The sequence below is a fragment of the Heterocephalus glaber genome, unplaced genomic scaffold, assembly GCF_053883595.1.
Source record: "Heterocephalus glaber isolate CG9 unplaced genomic scaffold, H.glaber_assembly_v1.0 deba00001863, whole genome shotgun sequence".
Lineage (NCBI taxonomy): Eukaryota > Metazoa > Chordata > Mammalia > Rodentia > Bathyergidae > Heterocephalus > Heterocephalus glaber.
The window spans coordinates 281,059-302,288 of record NW_028258503.1 but is presented as its reverse complement, the minus strand read 5'-3'; the positions used below and the strand labels follow the sequence as shown (position 1 = coordinate 302,288).

The 21,230-nt window shown below is 37.5% G+C and overlaps 1 protein-coding gene and 2 pseudogenes across 7 annotated transcripts in view; all 3 read left to right on the top strand.

The window, feature by feature from the left end:
- F8 (coagulation factor VIII) overlaps nt 1-21,230 on the top strand; it is a 176,141-nt gene that overhangs the window by 65,660 nt on the left and 89,251 nt on the right. For all 7 annotated transcript variants that reach the window (XR_015448422.1, XM_087204120.1, XM_087204124.1 and 4 more), the window contains 3 exons: nt 13,430-13,644; nt 14,892-15,042; nt 16,776-16,985. Coding sequence is in view for 6 of the 7 variants with exons in the window: in XM_087204120.1 (XP_087060246.1) it covers nt 13,430-13,644; nt 14,892-15,042; nt 16,776-16,985 (576 nt within the window). In the remaining variant the exon portion in view is untranslated. The remainder of the gene's footprint in view (nt 1-13,429; nt 13,645-14,891; nt 15,043-16,775; nt 16,986-21,230) is intronic.
- Nucleotides 10,232-10,918, top strand: LOC106008686 (centrosomal protein of 112 kDa pseudogene; annotated as a pseudogene).
- Nucleotides 10,946-12,644, top strand: LOC147820530 (centrosomal protein of 112 kDa pseudogene; annotated as a pseudogene).

The window sequence follows — 21,230 nt, the reverse complement described above, 5'->3', positions numbered from 1 at the left end:
TCAAATGTGTTTATTATATACTGCATATTGTTGGGTATTGCTTTTTCATCCATTCTGCCAATCTGAATCTTGATTGGTGAACTGAGACCATTCACACTGAGAGTTATTACTGTGAGGTATTGACTTATTCCTATCATTGCATTATTTTCCTATTGCTGTTTTCCTTATTTTATTTTTTCTTTTGATTAGCTGCTCATCCCATCAGGCATATTCATTCTTTTTGAATTGTTGGCCTTGTTGGCTTCATTTTCTCTTTCTAGGATATCCTTAAGAAATTGTTGCAATGCTAGTTTGGTGGTCATGAATTTCTTGAGGTGCTCCTTGTCATGGACATAATTCATTTCTTCATCAATTTTGAAGGAAAGTCTTACAGGATACACAAGTTGGTATTGGAAATTATTATGTTTTAGGGCTTGAAACACTTCACTCCAAGCCCTCCTGGCCTTTAAGGTTTGTGAAGAGAAGTCTTCTATATTTCAACTTGGTTTACTTCATATGTGATCCATTGCCTTTCTCCAATAGCTTTTAAGGGTTTCTACCTGTGGTGGACTTCTGGAACTTTTAGTATACTGTGACATGAAGTGGTTCTCTTTCGGTTGTGGCTCTTTGGTTGTGGGTTCTATATGACTCACCTATCTATATGTTTATTTTTATTTCCCTATGTTTGGGAAATTTTCTGCCATTATTTCTGTGAAAATGTTTTTTATACCATTTGTGCTATCTTCTGAATTTTCACTTATCCCAATTATTTGGAGATTAGTCTTCTTTGCATCACCTAGCAGCTATTGGATCCATTTCTCATGTTCTTGTGTTTCTTTTAGATATGTCTGAGTAGTTCATCTTTGAAGTTATCATTGTCTTCCAGTTCTGAAATTCTGCCTTTACACTGGTCGATTCTGCTGCCCATACTTTCAATATGATCTTTTATCTTCTGGATTTCTTTTCTTTTTTCTTTTTTGCTTAAATTCTTTTATTGGTAAATTTTAGGTATACAATACGTTTACATTTATTGTTGGATGCTTGTACCTGTACATGATGTATCTTGGTTCTTATTTTTTCCCAATCACCCATGCACCCTTCACCCCTCTACCCTTCCCTATTTACATAGACTTTGTTTCCATTTTTTTCTTTTCTCATAATTTTTCCTTTCCATTCTTTCCTTTCTCCTTCCCCTCCCACTTCCCCTACACCTTTGGACCTTTTATTTCTATTTGAAATTATCAATTATTCATTTTAATCGTTTTAATCCTTATTTACACTTTCAGTTTCTCACACCAGAGAAACTATTCGGTATTTACCCATGTGTGTCCTATTTATTTCACTTAAGAGGATGGCCTCAATATGCATCCATTTAGCTATTAATGTCTCTAATTTCTCATTCTTTATGGCTGAGTAGTACTCCATTTTATTAAAAAAACACATCTTCTTTATCCAGTTTCCAGTTGATGGGCACTTGGGCTGTTTCCAAGCTTCAGCTATTACAAACTGTGCCGCTGTAAACATGGGAGCACATATATCGCTATGGTATGATTCTTTTAATTCTTTGGGGAAGATACCCAGCAGGGGAATAGCTGGGCCAAATGGGACGTCTAGCCCTAGTTCTTTGAGGCATCTCCATACTGATTTCCACAGTGGTTGCACTAGTCTGCACTCCCACCAGCAGTGGAGAAGGGTTCCTTTCTCCCCACACCCTGCGAGGATTTGTTATTGGTTGATTTCTTTTCTTCCCCCTCCCCCTGGCCTCCCTTCAACCCCTCCATCCCTCCCTATTAACAAAGACTTTGTTTCCTTTTTTTCATTTTCCCATATTAATTCCTTTCCTTTCTTTCCTTTACCCTACTCCTCCCACTTCCCTTTCCCCTTTGCCCCTTTTCTTCCTATTTCACATGACCTATTATACCTTTTAGTCCTTATTTACACTTCCAGTTTCTCACACCAGAGAAACTATTCAGTATTTACATATGTGTGTCCTATTTATTTCACTTAAGAGTATCGCCTCAATGTGCACCCATTTAGCTATAAATGTCTCTAATTTCTCATTCTTTATGGCTGAGTAGTACCCCATTTTATTAAAAAAAAAAAAAAACCTCCACATTTTCTTTATCCAGTCTCCAGTTGATGGGCATTTGGGCTGTTTCCAAATTTTAGCTATTACAAACTGTGCTACTATGAACATGGGTGCACATATATCACTGTGGTAGGATTCTTCTAATGCTTTGGGGAAGATACCCAGCAGGGGAATAGCTGGGTCAAATGGGACTTCCAGTCCTAGTTCTTTGAGGTATCTCCATACTGATTTCCACAGTGGTTGCACCAGTCTGCACTCCCACCAGCAATGGAGCAGTGTTCCTCTTTTCCCACAGCCCCACTAGCATTTCTTACTGGTTGATTTCTTGATAGCAGCTATTCTTTCTGGAGTGAGGTGGATTCTCAGTGTTGTTTTCCTCTGCATCTCTCGAAAGATCAGTGATGTTGAACATTTTTTCGTATGCTTATTTGCTGCTTTTACCTCTTTGTCTGAGAAATGTCTCTTTCAGATGCCCATTTTTGAATTGGGTCTTTAAATTTGGGGGGTCTGATTTTTTTCAGTTCTTTATATATTCTAGATAGTAGTCCTTTGTCTGAGGTACAGCTGCTAAAATTTTTTTCCCACATTGTAGGTTGTCTCTTAGCTCTGTTGATGGTTTCTCTTGCAGGCAGAAGCTTCTTAATAAGATGAGATCCCAGTTGTTGATTCTTTGTGCTAGTTCCCATGCTACTGAGGTTTTGTTCATAAAGTCTTTTCCTATGTCAATGTCTTCAAGAGTTCTACCTAACAAGCAAGTTTAGTGTTTCTGTCATAATATTTAGATCTTAGTTTAGTGCATGGTGATAGAGATGGGTCTAGTTTTAATCTTTGGTAGGTTGAAATCCAGTTTTTCCAACCCCATTTATAAAATAGGCTATCTTTCCTCCAATGAGGGTGGTTGGCTCCTTTGTCAAAGATGAGGTGGCTGAGTATGTCTGGAGTTGTTTCTGCATCTTCTAATCTATTCCACTGATCCTCAGGTCTGTTTCTTTGCCAGTACCATGCTGGGGTTTTTTTTTAATCACAGTAGATTAGTAGTATAGTTTCAGGTTGGGGATTGTGATACCCCCTGCCATGCCTCTGTTGCCTAGAATTGCTTTTGTTATTCTAGGTCTCTTCTGGTTCCAAATGACTTTTTGGATTGTTTTCTCTAGTTCTGTGAAGTATATTGTTGGAATTTCAATCGGCATTGCATTAAATCTATATAGTAGTTTTGGAATTATGGTCATTTTCACTATATTGGTTCTTCCTACCCAGGAACAAGGGATGTCTTTCCATTTTCTTATACCCTCTTCAATCTCTTTTTCCAGAGTGCTGTAGTTTACAGTGTAGAGGTCTTTTGCTTCCTTTGTTAGATTGATTCCTAGATATTTCAGTTTTTGGATGCTATTGTAAAAGGAATTGTTTCCCGAATTTCTCTCTCAGTGAGTCTGCTATTTGTGTATAAGAAGGCTATTATTTTTTGTGTTGACCTTGTATCCAGCTACTCTACTGAATCTGTCAATTAAGTCCAGAAGTCTTTTGGCAGAGTTATTTGGGTCTTCTATGTAAAGTATCATATCATCAGCAAATAATGACAGTTTCACCTCTTCCTTTCTTATCTTTATTCCATTTATTTCTTTCTCTTTTCTAATTGCTGTGGCTAATGTTTCCAGAAGTATATTGAACAGGAGTGGTGACAGCGGGCATCCTTGTCTTGTTCCTGATTTTAGCGTGAAAGTTTTCAGTTTTTGACCATTTTGTATGATGTTGGCTGTTGGTTTTTCATAGATAGCCTTAATCAGGTTGAGATAAAGACCTTCTATTCCAATTTTCTGTAGGGTTTTTATCATGAATGGGTGTTGGATTTTGCTGAATGCTTTTTCTGCATCTATTGAGATGATCATATGGTTTTGGTCCTTGGCTCTGTTAATATAGTATATTACATTGATTGATTTGCATATGTTGAACCATCCTTGCATCCCTGGGATAAATCCAACTTGGTCAGGGTGTATGATCTTCTTGATGACCCTCTGTATTCTGTTTGCCAGTATCTTGGTGAGAATTTTTGCATCTGTGTTCATTAGGAAGATTGGTCTGTAGTTCTCTTTTTGGGTTGGGTCTTTCCCTGGCTTTGGAATCAAAGTAACACTTGCTTCCAGGAATGAATTTGGAAGTCTTACTTCCCTTTCAATTTCCTTGATGAGTTTAAAGAGTAATGGTGATAGTTCTTCTTTAAATGTCTTGTAGAATTCAGCAGTGAAGCTATCAGGACCTGGGCTTTTCTTTGTTGCTAAATTTTTTATTACATTTTCAATTTCACTCATTGTAATTGAGGTGTTTAGAATTTCTATATCTTCTTCATTTAACTTTGGCAATTCGTATGTATCTAGGAATCTGTCCATTTCTTCTGTGTTTTCCATTTTATTAGAGTACAGGTTCTTGAAGTAGGTATTGATGATCCTCTGGATTTCTGCTGGGTCTGTCATGACTTCACCTTTTTCGTTCTTAATTGCATGGATTTGTGCCTTTTCTTTCCTTTTTTTTGATAAGGTTGGCTAAAGGTTTATCTATTTTATTTATTCTTTTGAAAAACCAACTCTTTGATTCATTTTTTATATTATTCTTTTAGTCTCCATTGCATTGATTTCTGCTCTGATATTTGTAATTTCCTCTCTTGTCCGAGCTTTGGTTTTGTTATCCTCTTCTTTTTCTAGGAGCTTGAGGTTCTGCATAAGGCTATTTATTTGAGTTCTCTCTGTATTCCTAATATGGGAATTCACTGCTATGTTTGTCCCGCATAGAACTGCTTTCATTGTGTCCCATAGATTCCTGTAGGCTGTACTGGCATTATCATTTACTTGTAAAAACTGTCTAATTTCTTCTTTAATTTCCTCTGTGACCCATTGATTGTTCAGGAGGGTGTTATTCAATTTCCATGTGTTGTGGGGATTTTGCGGTTTCTTATATTATTGATCTCCAATTTTATTGCACTATGGTCTGATAATATACAGGGGGTAACTTCAGTTCTTTTACATTGACTTAAACATGTCCTATGAGCTAGCATGTGATCTATTTTGGAGAATGACCCATGTGCGGCTGAAAAGAATGTTTATTCTGATTTTGTGGGGTGGAACACTCTGTAAACATCTATTAAGTCCATTTGTTCAATAGCTTGGTTCAGTTCTAGAATTTTGTTGTTAATTTTTTGTCTAGATGATCTATTTGTGATAGTGGGGTACTGAGGTCCCCCATTACAATTGTATTAGTGCTTATTTGGTTTTTCATGCCCATTAATATTTGTTTTGTATAGTTGGGGGCATTCATATTTGGTGCATATATGTTTATGATTGTCGTCTCTTCCTCTTGGATTGTTCCCTTCACAAGGATGTAGTGACCATCTTTGTTTCTCTTAATTATTTTTGGTTTGAAATCTACTTTGTCTGGAAATAAGATTGCTACTCCTGCTTTTTTCTGTGTTCCTGTGGTGTGGAGAACTGTTTTCCATCCTTTTACTTTCAGTCTATGAATTTCTTTTTGAGTTAGGTGTGTTTCTTGTATACAGCATATTGTTGGATTTTGCTTCTTAATCCATTCTGCAAGTCTGTTTCTTTTGATTGGTAAATTGAGGACATTAACATTGATGGTTATAATTGATAGATATTGACTCATCCTTTAACTGATCAAAATCGAGGACCAACCCAACATATGTTTATAGTGAATAAACTCTTCAATATAGCAACTTTACCCTTTAGGATGGGGAGTTAGAAGGAATTGGGAAGGGAGGGATAGGTAGGTAGAAGGATAGGGGAAGGTTAGCAGTGAGGCCAGAGGACACAGGTGAGAGAAGTAAAAAGAGAAGAAAAGAAAAATAAAAAAGAAATCTGAATTAGGGCCAGAACAGAAACACAAAGGAAGGTGAAGAATAATGTGGGACAGCAAGGGAGTGAGGGAGAGAGAGAGAGAGAAAAAAGAAAAGAAATAAGAAAGAGAAAAATAAAAAGTTGAAAAGAGTAGAAAAAGAAAAAAGTTAAAAATAAGAGCAAAAAATAGTGATAATTTTGAAAATAACAAATAAAAGATAAAAATGAAGGGCCTCCTTCAGGGTATGTCTCTGCTGTCACAATAGACAACGTGGGCAGCCATGTGCAGTTATAAGTCAGTGAGTCTCAGCAAGCCAGTCACAGACCCATGAGATTCAGGCAGATTTCTGTCTGCAAGTCCCAAGTTGAGTTCCCTGTCCTCCTGCAGGGTTGAACTCCGCAAGGTTCTACTGCAGGTTCCAGCTGCCCTTCCCCTGAAGATAGTCCAGGTTCCGATGGGAGGTGATGATCCTTCCAACTTACCAAATATGGTGGTCTGGTGTGCCTTTATTGCAGAGATTCTCTTCACTATTCCAGTGGGCTTCAGTTTTCATCAGGGAGCCTGAGGGAGGTCCTCTCTCTGTTGTTCACTTCTGCAGCTCAGGACAATGGCCTTTATGCTCTCCTGTGCCTTTGAAGTGTGGAACCACATAGCAGCACAGCCAAGAGGCCAGAGACGGGGGCCTGCCTGGCTACACTGGTGGCTGGTGGGTGTGCCGAGGGGGTCCTCATCATCTCTCTTCTGGATTTCTAATTGAAACCTTTTCATGGACTCTACGTCTTTGGTAAACTGGTCATTCATGTTTTGTGTCATTTCATTTAGCTCATCTTGCCTTTTATTAGTGTCTTCTGAAAGCTCCTGCATGTTTTTGGCTATTACTTCCATTATCTGATTAACTACATCTTCTCTAATCCTTCTGAGTATCTCTTTGAGCTGTTTTTTAATCTCCTCTGTTATCCTTTTCATTAGTTCAGGTGTGTGGCTTATGCTCTTCTAGTCCTCGGTGCCTCCTGAATTGGCTTCAGGGTAGTTGGGAGTTTTGGGAGGCATTTTGTTGCCTTGTCTTCTCATGTTTCTAGTCTATGTTTGTTTGTTTGTTTTGCTGTGTTTTGTGCAGAGGTTTGTGTCTGCTTATAGTCTAAAGACTTTGTTGCTAGTATAGAGTCCTCTTTAGTTGCTTCTCAGTAATGTACTTTGGGCATGGCTAACTATAACCCTTTGCCACAGCCCCAAGATCTAATCACCTTGGCTAATTTGGGAGAGGAGGATGCAGTGTACTTTGCCCATCAACCAAGTTCTTTGGGAATGTACTCTAGTATTATTAATGTCATAGAGGTAATCTGAATGTTGGCTTACACAGAAATAGCGACAATTACATGCTCCTGCTAATAACAAGTGAATCAGCTACAATAGTATCATCCAAGAAAAACTAGATATTAACATACATAAGAACCAGCTGTGTACCACCCTTAACCCTAGGGAAAAAATTCTGCAACTATGGCGTAAACACTAAGACACCCAGTTATTGACTTACAATTAATATGTACTAAATGCAACAGCTATATCTCTGCTCATGGTAGAAAAGAATCCAACGGTAATTTTACAGAGTTAACCATCAAAAGATTAGCAAAGTTTTATGGTTACACTATTTAAAATGTAGGTTTGAGGGCTGGGGCGAAATGCAAGAAGAAAATTTTTAAACCTTAAACTGTGATATGAGAATGAAGAGAGAGAGAATTAGCACAAGGGATCTTATTGGGGAGTAGAAGTATGTTGATAAAATTAGGTTAAGGTAAGAGAAAAAATTGGCAATAAATAGAAGATTTAAAAAAGAGAAAATGAAAGAAATTATATAGAGATAAAAATAAGACAGAAATAATTAAAGGGAGAATAATTAAAAGGGAGAAGAGGAAAATATAAAGAAAAAAGATAAAATCAAGGAAGAAAGACAAAGGAAAATTCTCCAAGCCCCAATAAACTGGTGAAGAAGAAAGGAGAAAAGGAAAGAGAGGAAAAAATGAAACCAGAAAAACAAAAAAAAGCAAAAAGCTAAAATCAACACACACTCACAAAAAACAAAAATGCCAACAATAAGAATAAAAACAACAAAAAAAGAAATTTTGATTTTGAACATGTGGTTTTCTTCCAGAATCTACAATTTTGGGGGCAGTGTCCAAGTCAAGACATGTCCCTGCTCAAGCTGATAGATAAAGATGGCAGTCAGACTCTAAATCCCTGCTTGATGCAGGCCCCAGTGGGTAGCAGAATTAGAGCAAATCCAGAGCAATTCAGGCTGAGCCTGGCCTGTGACTATGGAGGTGTGACTTGTGTCCTTTAGCTTAAACCCTTCAGGGTGTCTCTTGCGATCCTGACCATGGCACCCTGACAATAGCTGTCTCCAGTGACAGTCTCTCCCCCAGGCACTTTGGGAATGGAACACTCTGATCCCTGAATTGAAGTCATCCTGTGGCTGCTCTGAGTCCCGGGTTCAAACCATCAACCCTCCCTAGAATGGCATCTGACCAAGCACTCTCTCTCCAGTGGGTAAGACTGATGCTTAGACTGGAGTCACTCACCAGCTGTTGCAGGTCACAGCATCCACCAGTCCATTCCACTTCCTTGTTCCTCCATGAAGATCTCTGGAGTGTAGATTTGATTTCCCTTTCTCATGAACCATGAACTGGGAGCCGAGGAGAAAGTGCAGATAGTCCCTTACCTTCTCCTCATTGTGTTCTGTCTCCTCAGTTTCTCTATCAGATCCTGTCAGATCCTTCCTGGTTCCCAGGGACCTACTACTCTCTTTTTTTTGTTGTTCTTTTGCAGTGTCTGGATTCTGAATCTTGGAGAGGCTGAGCTGCTGTTGCTTAGCACTCCATTTTCACCTCTTGTAACTTTTTGATTGTTTCTTCTATAACCCGATTGTTCAAGTAAATTTCACTATCTTTTCTGTTATGTCATCTTTTTTTGTTGTTGTTGTTATGTCATCTTTGATCGCACCAAGTTTCTTTGCTTTCTCTTTAATCACTTTGTGCACCTCAGCTATCTGATGTTTGATTTCTCCTTGGATGTGCTTTTGGAGAATTGGGAATTTGCCTTGTTTTTTCATGCTCGTGCGTGTGTGTGTGTGTGTGTGTGTGTGTGTGTGTGTATTGAGTGCTAATGTCACACAGAGTGAAGAGAATTTCTTGTTTGCATGAGGATCTCTTTAGTTAGCTTCTGTTTTCCAGTGATGCATTCTTGGATTTGTCAAGAGGTATTGTTTACCATGTCAGCTTATTCAATTTAATTGGGTTGGACTCTGTTTTTTTGGTGGTTTTTTTTTGTACCGGGGATCAAACTCAGGACCTTGCGCTTGTGAGTCAGGCTGTGACATCGCTGAGCTAAATCCCTGCCCTCTGTTGAGTTTTAAGGAGAAGATTTCCACTAGTTATGACAGTGTCAACAGATCTGACCACACATCAATCATAAGCATTAAAACTTGTTTTGATAGTTACACCCTTTTATCAATACCCCTTACAGGGTGTATTATACTGCTATTTGAAGTTCATCTGGGATGTGAAAGGTGGGGGGATGAGAGGGGAAGGGAACAAAAGGGGTTATGTCAGTGCAAAGAGAGGAAGGTAAGAACAATCCAAGAGCAATGAGGAACTGAGTAGATGAAGATTTGGTTCCTCCCAGGATGTCTTCAGCTGCTGTAATCTTGTCCTGGGGAATCACAGCATCACTGGGTCATTGAGGTCTCAGTTGTGACCGGATGCCAAAATGGAGTCATGTCTCAAAGTGCCACAGCTGGCCTGTAAGCAGGAGAACTAGGCCTAATCAAATGGTTTTTCCCTAAAATTTTGTAGCATTGCCCCTGATAGTCAGACAGTCTTGGATTCAAATCTCAAATCTTTAGTGGCTTGGGGGTCACATTAATTCTTCAGATGTTAATTTTTCTCATCTGTGATAGGCTAACAGTAGTACAATGTAATATAAATGTTAGAAATATTAAGTAAATTAATATGCATAAAGTTACATAATAAATATACAGTATAATTGTTAATATTATCTTTGAAAATGCAACATGCAAGAATAAGAGACATATTAATAAAGACTCAGTGTAAAAAGAACCAGATGATCAAAGAACTGGAGGCCCGTGTCCACCAGCTTACTGTAGAAGCAGAGAACAGTAATTTACAGAGGTAGAAATTAATTCAAGAAAAATCAGAGCTTGAAAGATGTTACCAGATAACATGTAGTGAATTACAAGAAGTGAAAGCAAGGCGAAATATATTGCATAAAGAGAAAGAGCATCTTATAAATGATTATGAGCAAAATATGAGACTATTACAGACCAAATATGATGCTGATGTAAACCTTCCGAAACAAGAAAATGCTCTTTCAACTTCTAAGGCACCTGGTATGATTGAAGAATTAGAACAGAACACCTGTCAATTAAAACAGCAGTTACAGGAATCAGAACTTCAAAGAAAGCAGCTATTAAAGTTTCCAATGGAAAAAAATCACTTAAAATGGACCTATGAGAAAAAGGTTCATGATGTACAGTATAAACTTGATAAAGAAAAAGAAGATGCTCAAAAGAAATTTCATAAATTTGAGGAAACTTGGAAGGAAAAAGAGGAGCAGCTCACTGGTGTGACTGAAGTTCAGAGGCTGCAGGCGCAGCAGGCAGATGCTGCTCTGGAAGAGTTTAAGCAGCAGGTGGAACTGAACTCAGAAAAGGTCTATGCTGAAATGAACGAGCAGATGAAAAAAGTGGAAGCAGATCTAACAAGATCCAGATCCCTTCGTGAGAAACAGTCAAAGTTCTTATGGAAGCTAGAAGATGTGAAACAACGATATGAACAGCAGATAGTAGAGCTGAAGCTGGAGCATGAACAGGAGCATAATGCAGAGAAGGATAGCCTAGTCCGAGACCATGAACGGGAAATTGAAAACCTGGGGAAACAGCTTCACGCTGTCAATATGGAGCACAAAAGTCAAATTCAAGAGTTCAAGAAATGAGATGCACAGGTTATTGCTGACATAGAGATGCAGGTTCACAAGTTGAGGGAGGAGCTCATTAATGTGAACTCCCAGAGGAAACAGCAGCTGGTAGAGCTTGGTCTCCTTAGAGAAGAAGAAAAGCAAAGGGCTACAAGGGACCATGAGGCTGCTGTCAACAAACTGAAGGCTGAATCAGAAAAGATGAAAATAGAGCTGAAAAAGATGCATGCTGCTGAAACAGAGATGACTCTGGAAAAGGCCAACAGCAGGCTGAAGCAGATTGAGAAGGAATATACCCAGAAGCTTGCCAAATATTCACAGATCATAGCAGAACTTCAGACAACCATTTCCTCTCTGAAAGAAGAGAGCAGCTGGCAGCAGCTTGCTGCAGAGAGGCGGCCACAGGATCTTATACAAAAGTTTGAAGATGAGAAGAAGCAGCTGATTAGAGATAATGACCAAGCAATCAAGGTTTTACACAATGAACTAGAAACTCGCTCTAATCAGGTGCGAAGTGCAGAGAAAAAATTACAACACAAAGAACTGGAGTCACAGGAACAGATAACTTATATACGGCAAGAATATGAAACAAAATCCAAAGGGTTGATGCCAGCATCTGTAAGACAAGAACTTGAAGACACAATTTCCTCCCTGAAATCACAGGTTAATTTTCTGCAAAAGAGAGCATCCATCCTCCAGGAAGAGCTGATGACATACCAAGGCAGAAGGTAACTGCAAGAGAGGATGCAATGGGTGCGATTGTCCAGGCTGCACTGCGGACTTCTTCTAGCAGGTTTGAAGAGTTGGATATTGTAAAGTGAACTATGAGATCAATGCCATTTTTAAATACTTACATGTAATTAAGATCATGAAAACATGCATCATTTACATCAATGGGATGGTTTTTTGTCTGCCTAAGTTATTTTTTAACATTTCTTTATTTCTGATTTCCGTATTTGTGTGCCTTTGAGTGTGTTCTGAAAATTGCTTATATTGGAAAAAGAAGTGATTTCTGTGGTATGCCTTGTTAATGCTTTGCATAGAATTTTACTGTTGGGTATGATCAAAATCACGTTTCTGGTATCTTGAAAAGTTTATACCTGTTTACATTGTTTCTATGTTTGTGTTCATATTTTATTAAAATATTATTTTATTTTAAAAAGAGGGAGGTAAGAGAAATGGCAATATGTGAAAAATAGACAGGAGGTTAAACTCTGTGGGAATTATTTTTGTAGCTGGGGTAAAGGGCTAGTGTGGAGGGGATTTGAGAGAGTATTTGTGTAGGCAGGAGGAGGTACACAGAAGGATGGAAGTATACTTAGAGATCGAGGAAGGCTGTAAGAGTGTTTGTACCTGTTAATATATTGGCACCTCAGTTTTACAGGTCTTCCTTGCCTGTAGATACAGATGAAGACATAGCATTAATAACAACTAAAATTCTGCTGCTCCTTGCCCTGGGTTTTGCAGTAGGACCTCAAGCCCCAGTCAAAAGTTATACCAGATCAAGGAATCCTTAGGTAGTGTCTAACATATGTTATTAAAGAGTCCCCTGGTGACATTTTTAATACTGTGCAGCCTAATAAATCGGCACTTCTCCACTCCAAGTACAAGTGCTCTAAAATCTTGAGGCTGATTGTTCTAGTTCTAGCACAAAAGTCATATTTTTTTTCTGTGCATATAGGTTTTGGCTGCATTTTACACTTTTAATATCTAGTAATCTCTGTACTTTCCATTTCTGAATAATTCACAACTTCAGTTTTTATTTACTATATTGTTTGTTGCTTAAAGAATCATGACATTTTTCTCATGGATTACACTTTTAATAATAAAAACATTCTTCTTTTTTTATGATCCTTAACTTGAACTCTGGTTTTCTAATTTTAGTATTGCCATGATGCTTAGCTAGTTCCATGATAGTTTTCCTTCTTTGTATGCATATTTTAGGTATGCATTAAAATATTTTAAATGTTATTATTTTTATTTATTTTGGGTAGGAAATAGACCTGCTCATTTCAGTTCAAACTAACATGATAATAGAATTCTCTTAGATCCATTTTTATTGTTAAATGGTGTGAATCCTAAACTTATGATAAGTGATATTTTAGTTTCCATTTACTGAGAAACTTCATATGTACACATAGATTTATAGAACCCTTGCAAAAACAACATGATTATTGTTTAAGAAAAACTTCGGACAAGTTGAATTTGAGAGTTTATTTGACCACGGAATGATCCATGAATTGGGCAGCATTTGCTTTATATTGTCACGTTTTGGCAGCTGTAGCCACTAATGGGCTGGAGGTTCAGTTGCTGTGATAGGCTAAGATACAGATACTTACTACAAGAGTGTACTTCCATGTTAGGTTACAATCTGTTTACACATGAAATTAAGTCATCATTTACTATGTACAAAGATACCTTTAAACCAAACTTAAAATATGTATGAAACCAACTTTGAGCTAAATTTAGTATGACTCATGTGGCTTTATATACTCTAATTGAGCTGTTTATGGGTTTGGGTGTGGGTAGGTATAAAACATTTGAAGGATTTGCCAATTCTGCCAGGCAAAATATTCAAGTATAAATGGACAGTGACTATAGAAGATGGACCAACTAAATCAGATCCTCGGTGCTTAACCAGATATTATTCCAGTTTCCTTAATCCGGAGAGAGATCTAGCTTCAGGACTCATTGGGCCTCTCCTCATCTGTTACAAAGAATCTGTAGATCAAAGAGGAAACCAGGTGAGTTCATCCTTTCCTAAGTGCTCAGTTTTAAGTTAAAAATGGAATGAGATACATATGAACTTCCAAATATTTCCTATACCCTCTTAGTGTATGCTCCGTAATGGCCTCCAGAAAATATAGTGGTCTGCAATATAGTGTGCAATAAAGAAAAGAAAAATTTAGTTCCACTTAGCTTTTACTGAATTTGAGTTTGATGTAATTAACTTGCCTGCTGGCTGGCTGGAAGAGCCAGGACCCTAGATTCTTTCTATACTAATCATTTCCATTCTGAGACTTAGCTCTCTGGATGATCTTGCCCATTTTTACATGTCCAATTATCATCTATTTTTAGATAACCTACAAATTTTTATCTAAAGCCTAAACTTCTCTGAACATTCTCAATATGGGTGATTAAAAAGCACCTTAAAATTAATGTCCACAGCATCTTGCATAGTGAATGGCATTTAGTAGAAGGCCAATAAATATTTGTTGAGCCAAATACAGGGAAAGATAATAAAATATTTTGGAGTATGATTTAAATTTGGACCACTTCTGCTGCTTTAAAAAATAAAGCTAAATTAATTAATTAAAATTTAAATATCAGTAGCCTTGTGGAAGGGCAGTTGCTAGATGATTGGAGTTTAGGATCAGTGCTAATTTTGTATGACATAAGTAACTTGGATTTTTTTGGGGGGGGGAGGTACCGGGGATCAAACTCGGGTCCTTGCGCTTGCGCAGCAGGCGGCAAAAACACTGAGCTAAATCCCCGGCCCGTAACTTGGATTTTTAAAGAGTTAAAAATTCTCTAATCTGAATGTGGAGAGAATGAGGCTTAGACTACAAAAAATCAACCAACATGTGGCCTTGGATTCAGAAGAAACTAAATTTAATGCTTACAGTCACCCTCTTGATTTAAGGACACACTCTTACCTCTAAACATATACTTACTGCCTATAACATCCACCCCCATTCCCAGGCTCTCTTCATGCCTTAACAGTTACCCTAAGAGGAAATGGAATTGAACCAAAGATTGCTAGTTTCTATCTGATAGTATCAGTAGCTTTTTTTTCAATATAGGGGATTGAATCTACGGCCTTCACTCTGAGCTACATCCCCAGTCCTTTATTTTGAGATAGTGTCTCCCTGTGTAGCCCAGGCTAGCTGCAAGCTTGTGATTCTCCTACCTCAACTTCCTATAGTGCTGTTACAGGTGTGTACTGCCATGCCTGGCTAGTAGCATTTCTTTCACTACGTATAATTAACAGATGATGTCAGACAAGAGAAATGTCATCCTATTTTCTGTATTTGATGAGAACCGAAGCTGGTACTTCACAGAAAATATGCAGCGCTTCCTCCCGAATGTAGCTGGAGTCCAGGCCCAGGATCCAGAGTTCCAAGCCTCCAACATAATGTACAGTGAGTAAAGCATCACTTCAGTCCGGTGGGTATTGGGTGAAGGGAAATTGGTGTCACCAAACTTATGTCCAGACAATGAATTTAAATGCCATGCAAAAGTCATATTTCTTTAACAATTGTTACCTATAAATACCTGAATAAATGTGATCATATAATGAATATTTTAAAAATCCAGTCACCATTTTTTATTCCAATGTTTACTTGGCTGCCCTTTTTCTTTTATTTTTTATTTTATCTTCTGCATTACACCTTTTCACCAAGCATTCCATGTTTAGGAAGCTCATTTTAAAACATTTTCTCTGTGATTATATAATCACATAATACATACATTCTATTGGTTGTTTAGGGTTGCCAAACAAAAAAGTATTGCTGAGATTTTATTGCTTCACAATTCTGGAAGCTAAATATCTCAGATGAAGTTGTCAGCAGAGTTGGTTTCTTCCTTGGCCTTTCTCTTTGGCATATAGATGCCATCTTCTCCCTGTATCCTCCAATAGTCAACCCTCTGTATTTGTCCATGTTCTAATCTTTTCTTATAAGGTGATTATGGCCCACCCTAATGACTTTATTTAAACTAATTGTCTATTTAATGACCCACCTACACAAACAGTCACATTCTGAAGTACTGGGGGTTAGGACACCAGCATGTGAATTGGAAGCGGGCACAATCCAGCATACCACATACATATGTGTATTCTGAAAATATGCACATAAATCTGGATGGTCAAAAGCATAATAGAAAATTTCAATTTCACTACCCTACAGAGAGAAGCAAAATAGAATACCAATGAGATAGCACTTTATACCTATTCACCGGCAAAATTATAACAGCATTATTAGTGGACTTCTAGGTAAAAGGGTATTTTCATACAATGTTAATGGATGACTAGTATAATCTTTTTCTAAGCACATTGGAGTGCATCCATTAAAATTAAAATAAATGCCTTTTGAAGTGCTGATTATTGTTAAAATGGAACAAGCACGTGTCACCCTGTTTGTTCCACTGAATACAAAAACTTCTGAACCAAATGAATGGAGACAATGTTGGAAAAATTATACTGTGGGTTATACTCAATACTGCCCATATTGGCTTCTATCATAATTCTATGCTCCTTGTCTCTAAGTTTTAGCTTCAAGTTGCGCCTCATATTTAGCTTGAATTTCTAGTAATAATGGTCTTTTGTTGTTCAGTCATAGTCCAGAAAGAATACAATTAAAAAGACTAGGCTAGGGACAGAGATGTCGGTCAGTAGTAACATGCATGACACCCTGGATTCAATTCTCAGCAATCCGGGGGAAAAAGACTGACCATGCTAAATGTTAGTAAACAGGTGGAGGAAGAAGAACTCTCATACGTTGCTAGTCAAGATGGAAACTTGATCACCTGGGCTAAGTTTTTCTTTTCTGTACCTTACATTTTTTTCCTTGTAACTAATAAATACTTTGTAGAGAAATATTTTGAGACCATACAAATAACTTGCTCCTCATCAAACTATCCTCCATCTAATGTAGCATTCGAATCCACCTTTACCATGATAATCCATGACTTTCTCCTTAGTTTGGGACTGAGGCCCACCTGACTAAGTATTAATACTCTACTTTTGGGGGAGGTTTCATTCTATCTTTCCTTGAGGTAATGAGCGTAACGTACAACAATTGCTAATTATGTTACAACAATCATAATTTGAAATAATTCCAGAACACTGTTAAACTTCTTATCCATTGTTTTGCAGGCATCAATGGTTATGTTTTTGATAGCTTGCAGTTGTCTGCTTGTTTGCATGAGGTGGCATACTGGTACATTCTAAGTGTTGGAGCCCAGACTGACTTCTTATCTGTCTTCTTCTCCGGATATACCTTCAAGCACAAAATGGTCTACGAAGACACACTTACTCTATTCCCATTCTCAGGGGAAACTGTCTTCATGGCAATGGAAAACCCAGGTTAGTTATTTATATAATCTTTTCACTGACAGCTGTGCTTGCCTCACTAGCCACTTATATACTCACATTTAGTCAGATAGTAAATAATGCAAATGGTTTTGATATGTGATTTTGCTAATTGCAAGGCATTTTAATGATGGCACCAAATCAAATATTTAACTTAAAAATCTTTGCTCTAAAAAGATGTCTTTTCTATGGGCAAAATTTGTAAGTGTGTTTGCTAAACTGCACTAGTAAACATATATTTATACAGGTAATGAACATTTGGGAGCCAAATATATTTCTGTGTGCCTTGTGAATTATTTGTGTTGCTAAATAAGTACTACCTAGAAGCCTTTGGAAAGCACATAGTAACCTTCCTTTGCACCCAAACCCCCAAACCACTCGAGGCTTTCAGAACAAATGTGACACTCAGCTCCTCCTCCTCCTCCTCCTCCAATAAGTACTGCAAGGCTTTTTGAGATCACTATGCTTAGGTCCGACACAAACTGTGTCATACTCATACTGAGTAGGAATAAATGCTAGGCTATTCCACATTTCCTGGTCTCTCCCACTACTATCATCTGCAGAAGGAAGCACATAAAACCATCTGTAGATTAGAGTTATTCTCCTTTGCTGAAGGTAAGTCCTCACGGGAAATTTCTAGGGAATAAAAACTAATTTCATCATACTTAAGCATATGCTTACCTTCATACGAAGAAACTTATCTTACTTCAAGTGATGTGTTTTTGTGAGACGTGAGTAAAGAAGAACCTGGCAGAACCCCAATAACACCTTTGAAAATATCTTGCTTGCTTGTATTTGTGATTATACATGTATTACCTGTCCCAACTAAGTTGTAAGCTCTCTGAGGGAAGAGACCTTGTCTACTTTGTTCAGCATTATGGCCCAATGTCTACAGTACTTGGTATATAGTAAATTCTTTATAAATATTTTGAAGGAATGAACGAGATATGTGCAAAAAATATGCACAAGAGCATACGTGGCAGCATTATTTATAAAAGTGCTAGTAAACACTTGGCAGAAAAGTAAATATCCAACAGTAGGGGATTTACTTAAGTGTGGCTCATCTATATTATGGGGTGCTATGCAGCCATTGAAAATAATGGAGTGGAAGAATATCTAATGACATTGAAAATATTTACAATTGGGTATAATATAATGTAACATACCATAATAGTTAAAACTGTCTAAACCAAAGAAAGCTCATGTCTATGTGTTTGTGTGTGTGTAGGTAGAGAAAAATATTAAAGATATGGATATTTTGAGAAACTTTGAAGATCCCTAAATCCTAAAGACAAATTAAAACTCTGTTTTATATGCCTTTATTGAAAACTTTTAATACAGTATCATTAATTACAAAACTCAAGCTAAATAAAGCTCCTCAAGAATATTTCATGTGTTCATTATGGTAAAGTCTGGTCATTTTTATTTGTTTATTTCATTGAAGTAAAATTCACATAACAGAAAACTAACTGTTGTTATTATTTAAAAGTACTTTCACTAGTATTTAACTCCAGAGTATTTCATCACCCATAAGGGAAACTCCATCCCCTGTAGAAGTCACTTCCCATTTTCTCCTCCCCTACCCCCTGGCAACCACTCATCTAATTTCTGTCTCTGTGAATTTGTAAATTCTAGATGTTTTAAATTGAGTCATATAATATTAGTTCTTTTTCATGACACTTAGCATAATGTTTTCAAATTTCATTCATGTTGTATCATGTATCAGTACATCATTCTGGATACTTTTAAGCTTTTCTCATTAGTTTGGTTTTCAGCAATTTGAAAATGATATGTCTAAGCTAGAATACTGTGTGTGTGTGCGCGTGCGTGTGCACTTACTTTATTTGGTGTTCTACAGTCTTCTACAATATGTGATTTAGTGTCTCATTAATTTGGGGAACTATTTGTCAGCTGCTTCTTCAAATGTTTTCTCTAACCCCTTTTCTCTCTTTTCTTTCTGGATTACAAGTGCATCTGTGATAAGCTGTTTGATACTGCCACACTTACATACTTAGACTTACATTGCCACACAGATCTTGGGTATGCTGTTCTGGTTGGTTTGTTTTCTCACTGTTTTTCCTTGTATTGTTCAGTTTGGTTAACTTCTGTTGACATTTTCACTTCATTAGTCTTTCCTGGGCTGTGTTGAATCAACCCATGAACTCATAGATGAAGCACAGTTCATATGTGGATTACTTAAGCTTTTTTGTGGTACTGGAAATGGAATCCAGGGCCTTGCAATGCTAGGCAAAGCTCTACCATTGAGCTACAATCCCAGGCCTTTTTATTTCATGACAAGGTCTCAATAAATAAGTTGCCCAGGCTGACCTCAACTTGAGATCCTCCTGCTTCAGCCTCCAGAGTAGCTAGAATTACAGACTTGTAGCACTACACTTGGCTTGTACTTTTGATGGAATGTCTAAGCAGGCTTTTCACCTAAGGTCACAAATGTTTACTTCCATATTTTTCCAAGAGTTTCTTAGCTGTTATACTTATGTCTGTGATCCAGTATGAGTTAATTTTTGTGTATGGTGTGAAGAAAGTCGAATTTTCTTTCATCCTTTCTTTGCATGTAGATATCCAGTTGTCCTAACACCATTTCTAAAAAAGATGGTTCTTTCCCTATTAAATTGTGGTACCCTAGTTGATAATCAATTATCTATAAATTTGAGCATTTATTTCTGGACTCTTGATTCTGTTCCATTGATCTATTATCTTTGCCAAATTCTTCTAATTCTATTACATTCTCGTTTTTTAAAAGATATGCTCATTTCATTAGTTTGATTAAAATTATGGTGATGTATTTAGTTACAAGCTTCATCGGCTCCCTGGCAACATTTTTCTGATTGGTGCTTTTCTTTTTGTTTTTGTTGTTCCATTCTCCTTTTCATCTTGTAGTATCTTATTCCTTTTTGAGACTATCACTGAGGTGAATTGTTTCTAAATAAGCTTTTTGCAGAATGTTTATGTGCATATGGCAGTGAGGCATTAGGAGTGAGTTTCAGGCTAGCAAGAGTACTCTTTATTATGGAAGATTAATTGTGTATGTGAGTTTTTAGGATAACTTCTATCCAGTATACTGAGATCAAAGCTGCAGGGTTATTTTCATTTCAGAGGATCTTTCCTTGCCTCCTCCGCTTACAAAGCAAGCTCTAACTGCAAAAATGGCCTGTGATTATTTGTTCATGTCCCATTTTTTCCACCTTTTTTTTTCCTTTTTGGTACCGGGGATCGAACTCAGGACCTTGCACTTGCGAGGCAGGCGGCAGCACCACTGAGCTACATCCCCGGCTTTCCCACCTTTTGAGACTTGTGTTGAAAGGAATCCAACAAAGCCACTGATGCCAGCTTATATTAATTGACCTATTGCTGTTGTGAATGGTTGTGTTTTAATATCAAAGTGTGATCCTTATCCTGGAAAAGTATGTTCTCCTGGACTTTTCTGAAATCTGAAGGCAGCCACTCTTTGTGTCTTTTGATGCCTCCTTGACATTGACTGCACTTACTCTGCTTTGGTTTTCATAGCTTCAGATATTTACTAGACTAACTAGGGTTTCTGTTCTGCCATTGATACATTGGGATGACTTCTGAAAGAAGCAGAAATAAATGCCAGGCTTTTCTCTACTATGTTAAAAGCTGGTCATTTTTTGGAGCTCTGTGAAAGGCACAGTGAGTAACCATCTACCTTAGGAGTTGGCAAACCATGGCCCATGAATAGTCTGGCCTGCGGTCTACTTTTGCAAATAAGGTTTTATTGGAATATACATATTAAAAGCCAATCACTTTCTATGATGTATCATTTCCTTATAATTCTTTCCTTTTACTTCATCCAGTTGAATTACCATTTAACTTTGTGTAGCACACATTCTGTTGCCTTTAATTATGGAAGCTCCATCTTCTTGTGTTTGTTTTAGTATGCCAAACTTTTTGTTCCCACTTTCCTCTAGAATCTACAGTCAATTTCTTTCAAAAGCAAGTATTTTCTCTGAGTTTTGTGACTTTTGTTTCCTTCTTGTTCTGCAATATTTTTATAGATTGTATTCCTGTTTATTACTCTTACCCTTACCCTCAAACACATGGCACATCACGGGGACCTTGAGCTGCGTTGGCGCGTTGGGTCGGGCAACATGCTCTCAGGCCAACTCTCATTCCACTTGGGGGGTGCTGAATTCTCTTCGCAATATAACAACTAGAATAAAGATTTAGGTAAACTAATCCTAGTCCAATTTCTAGTTTCTA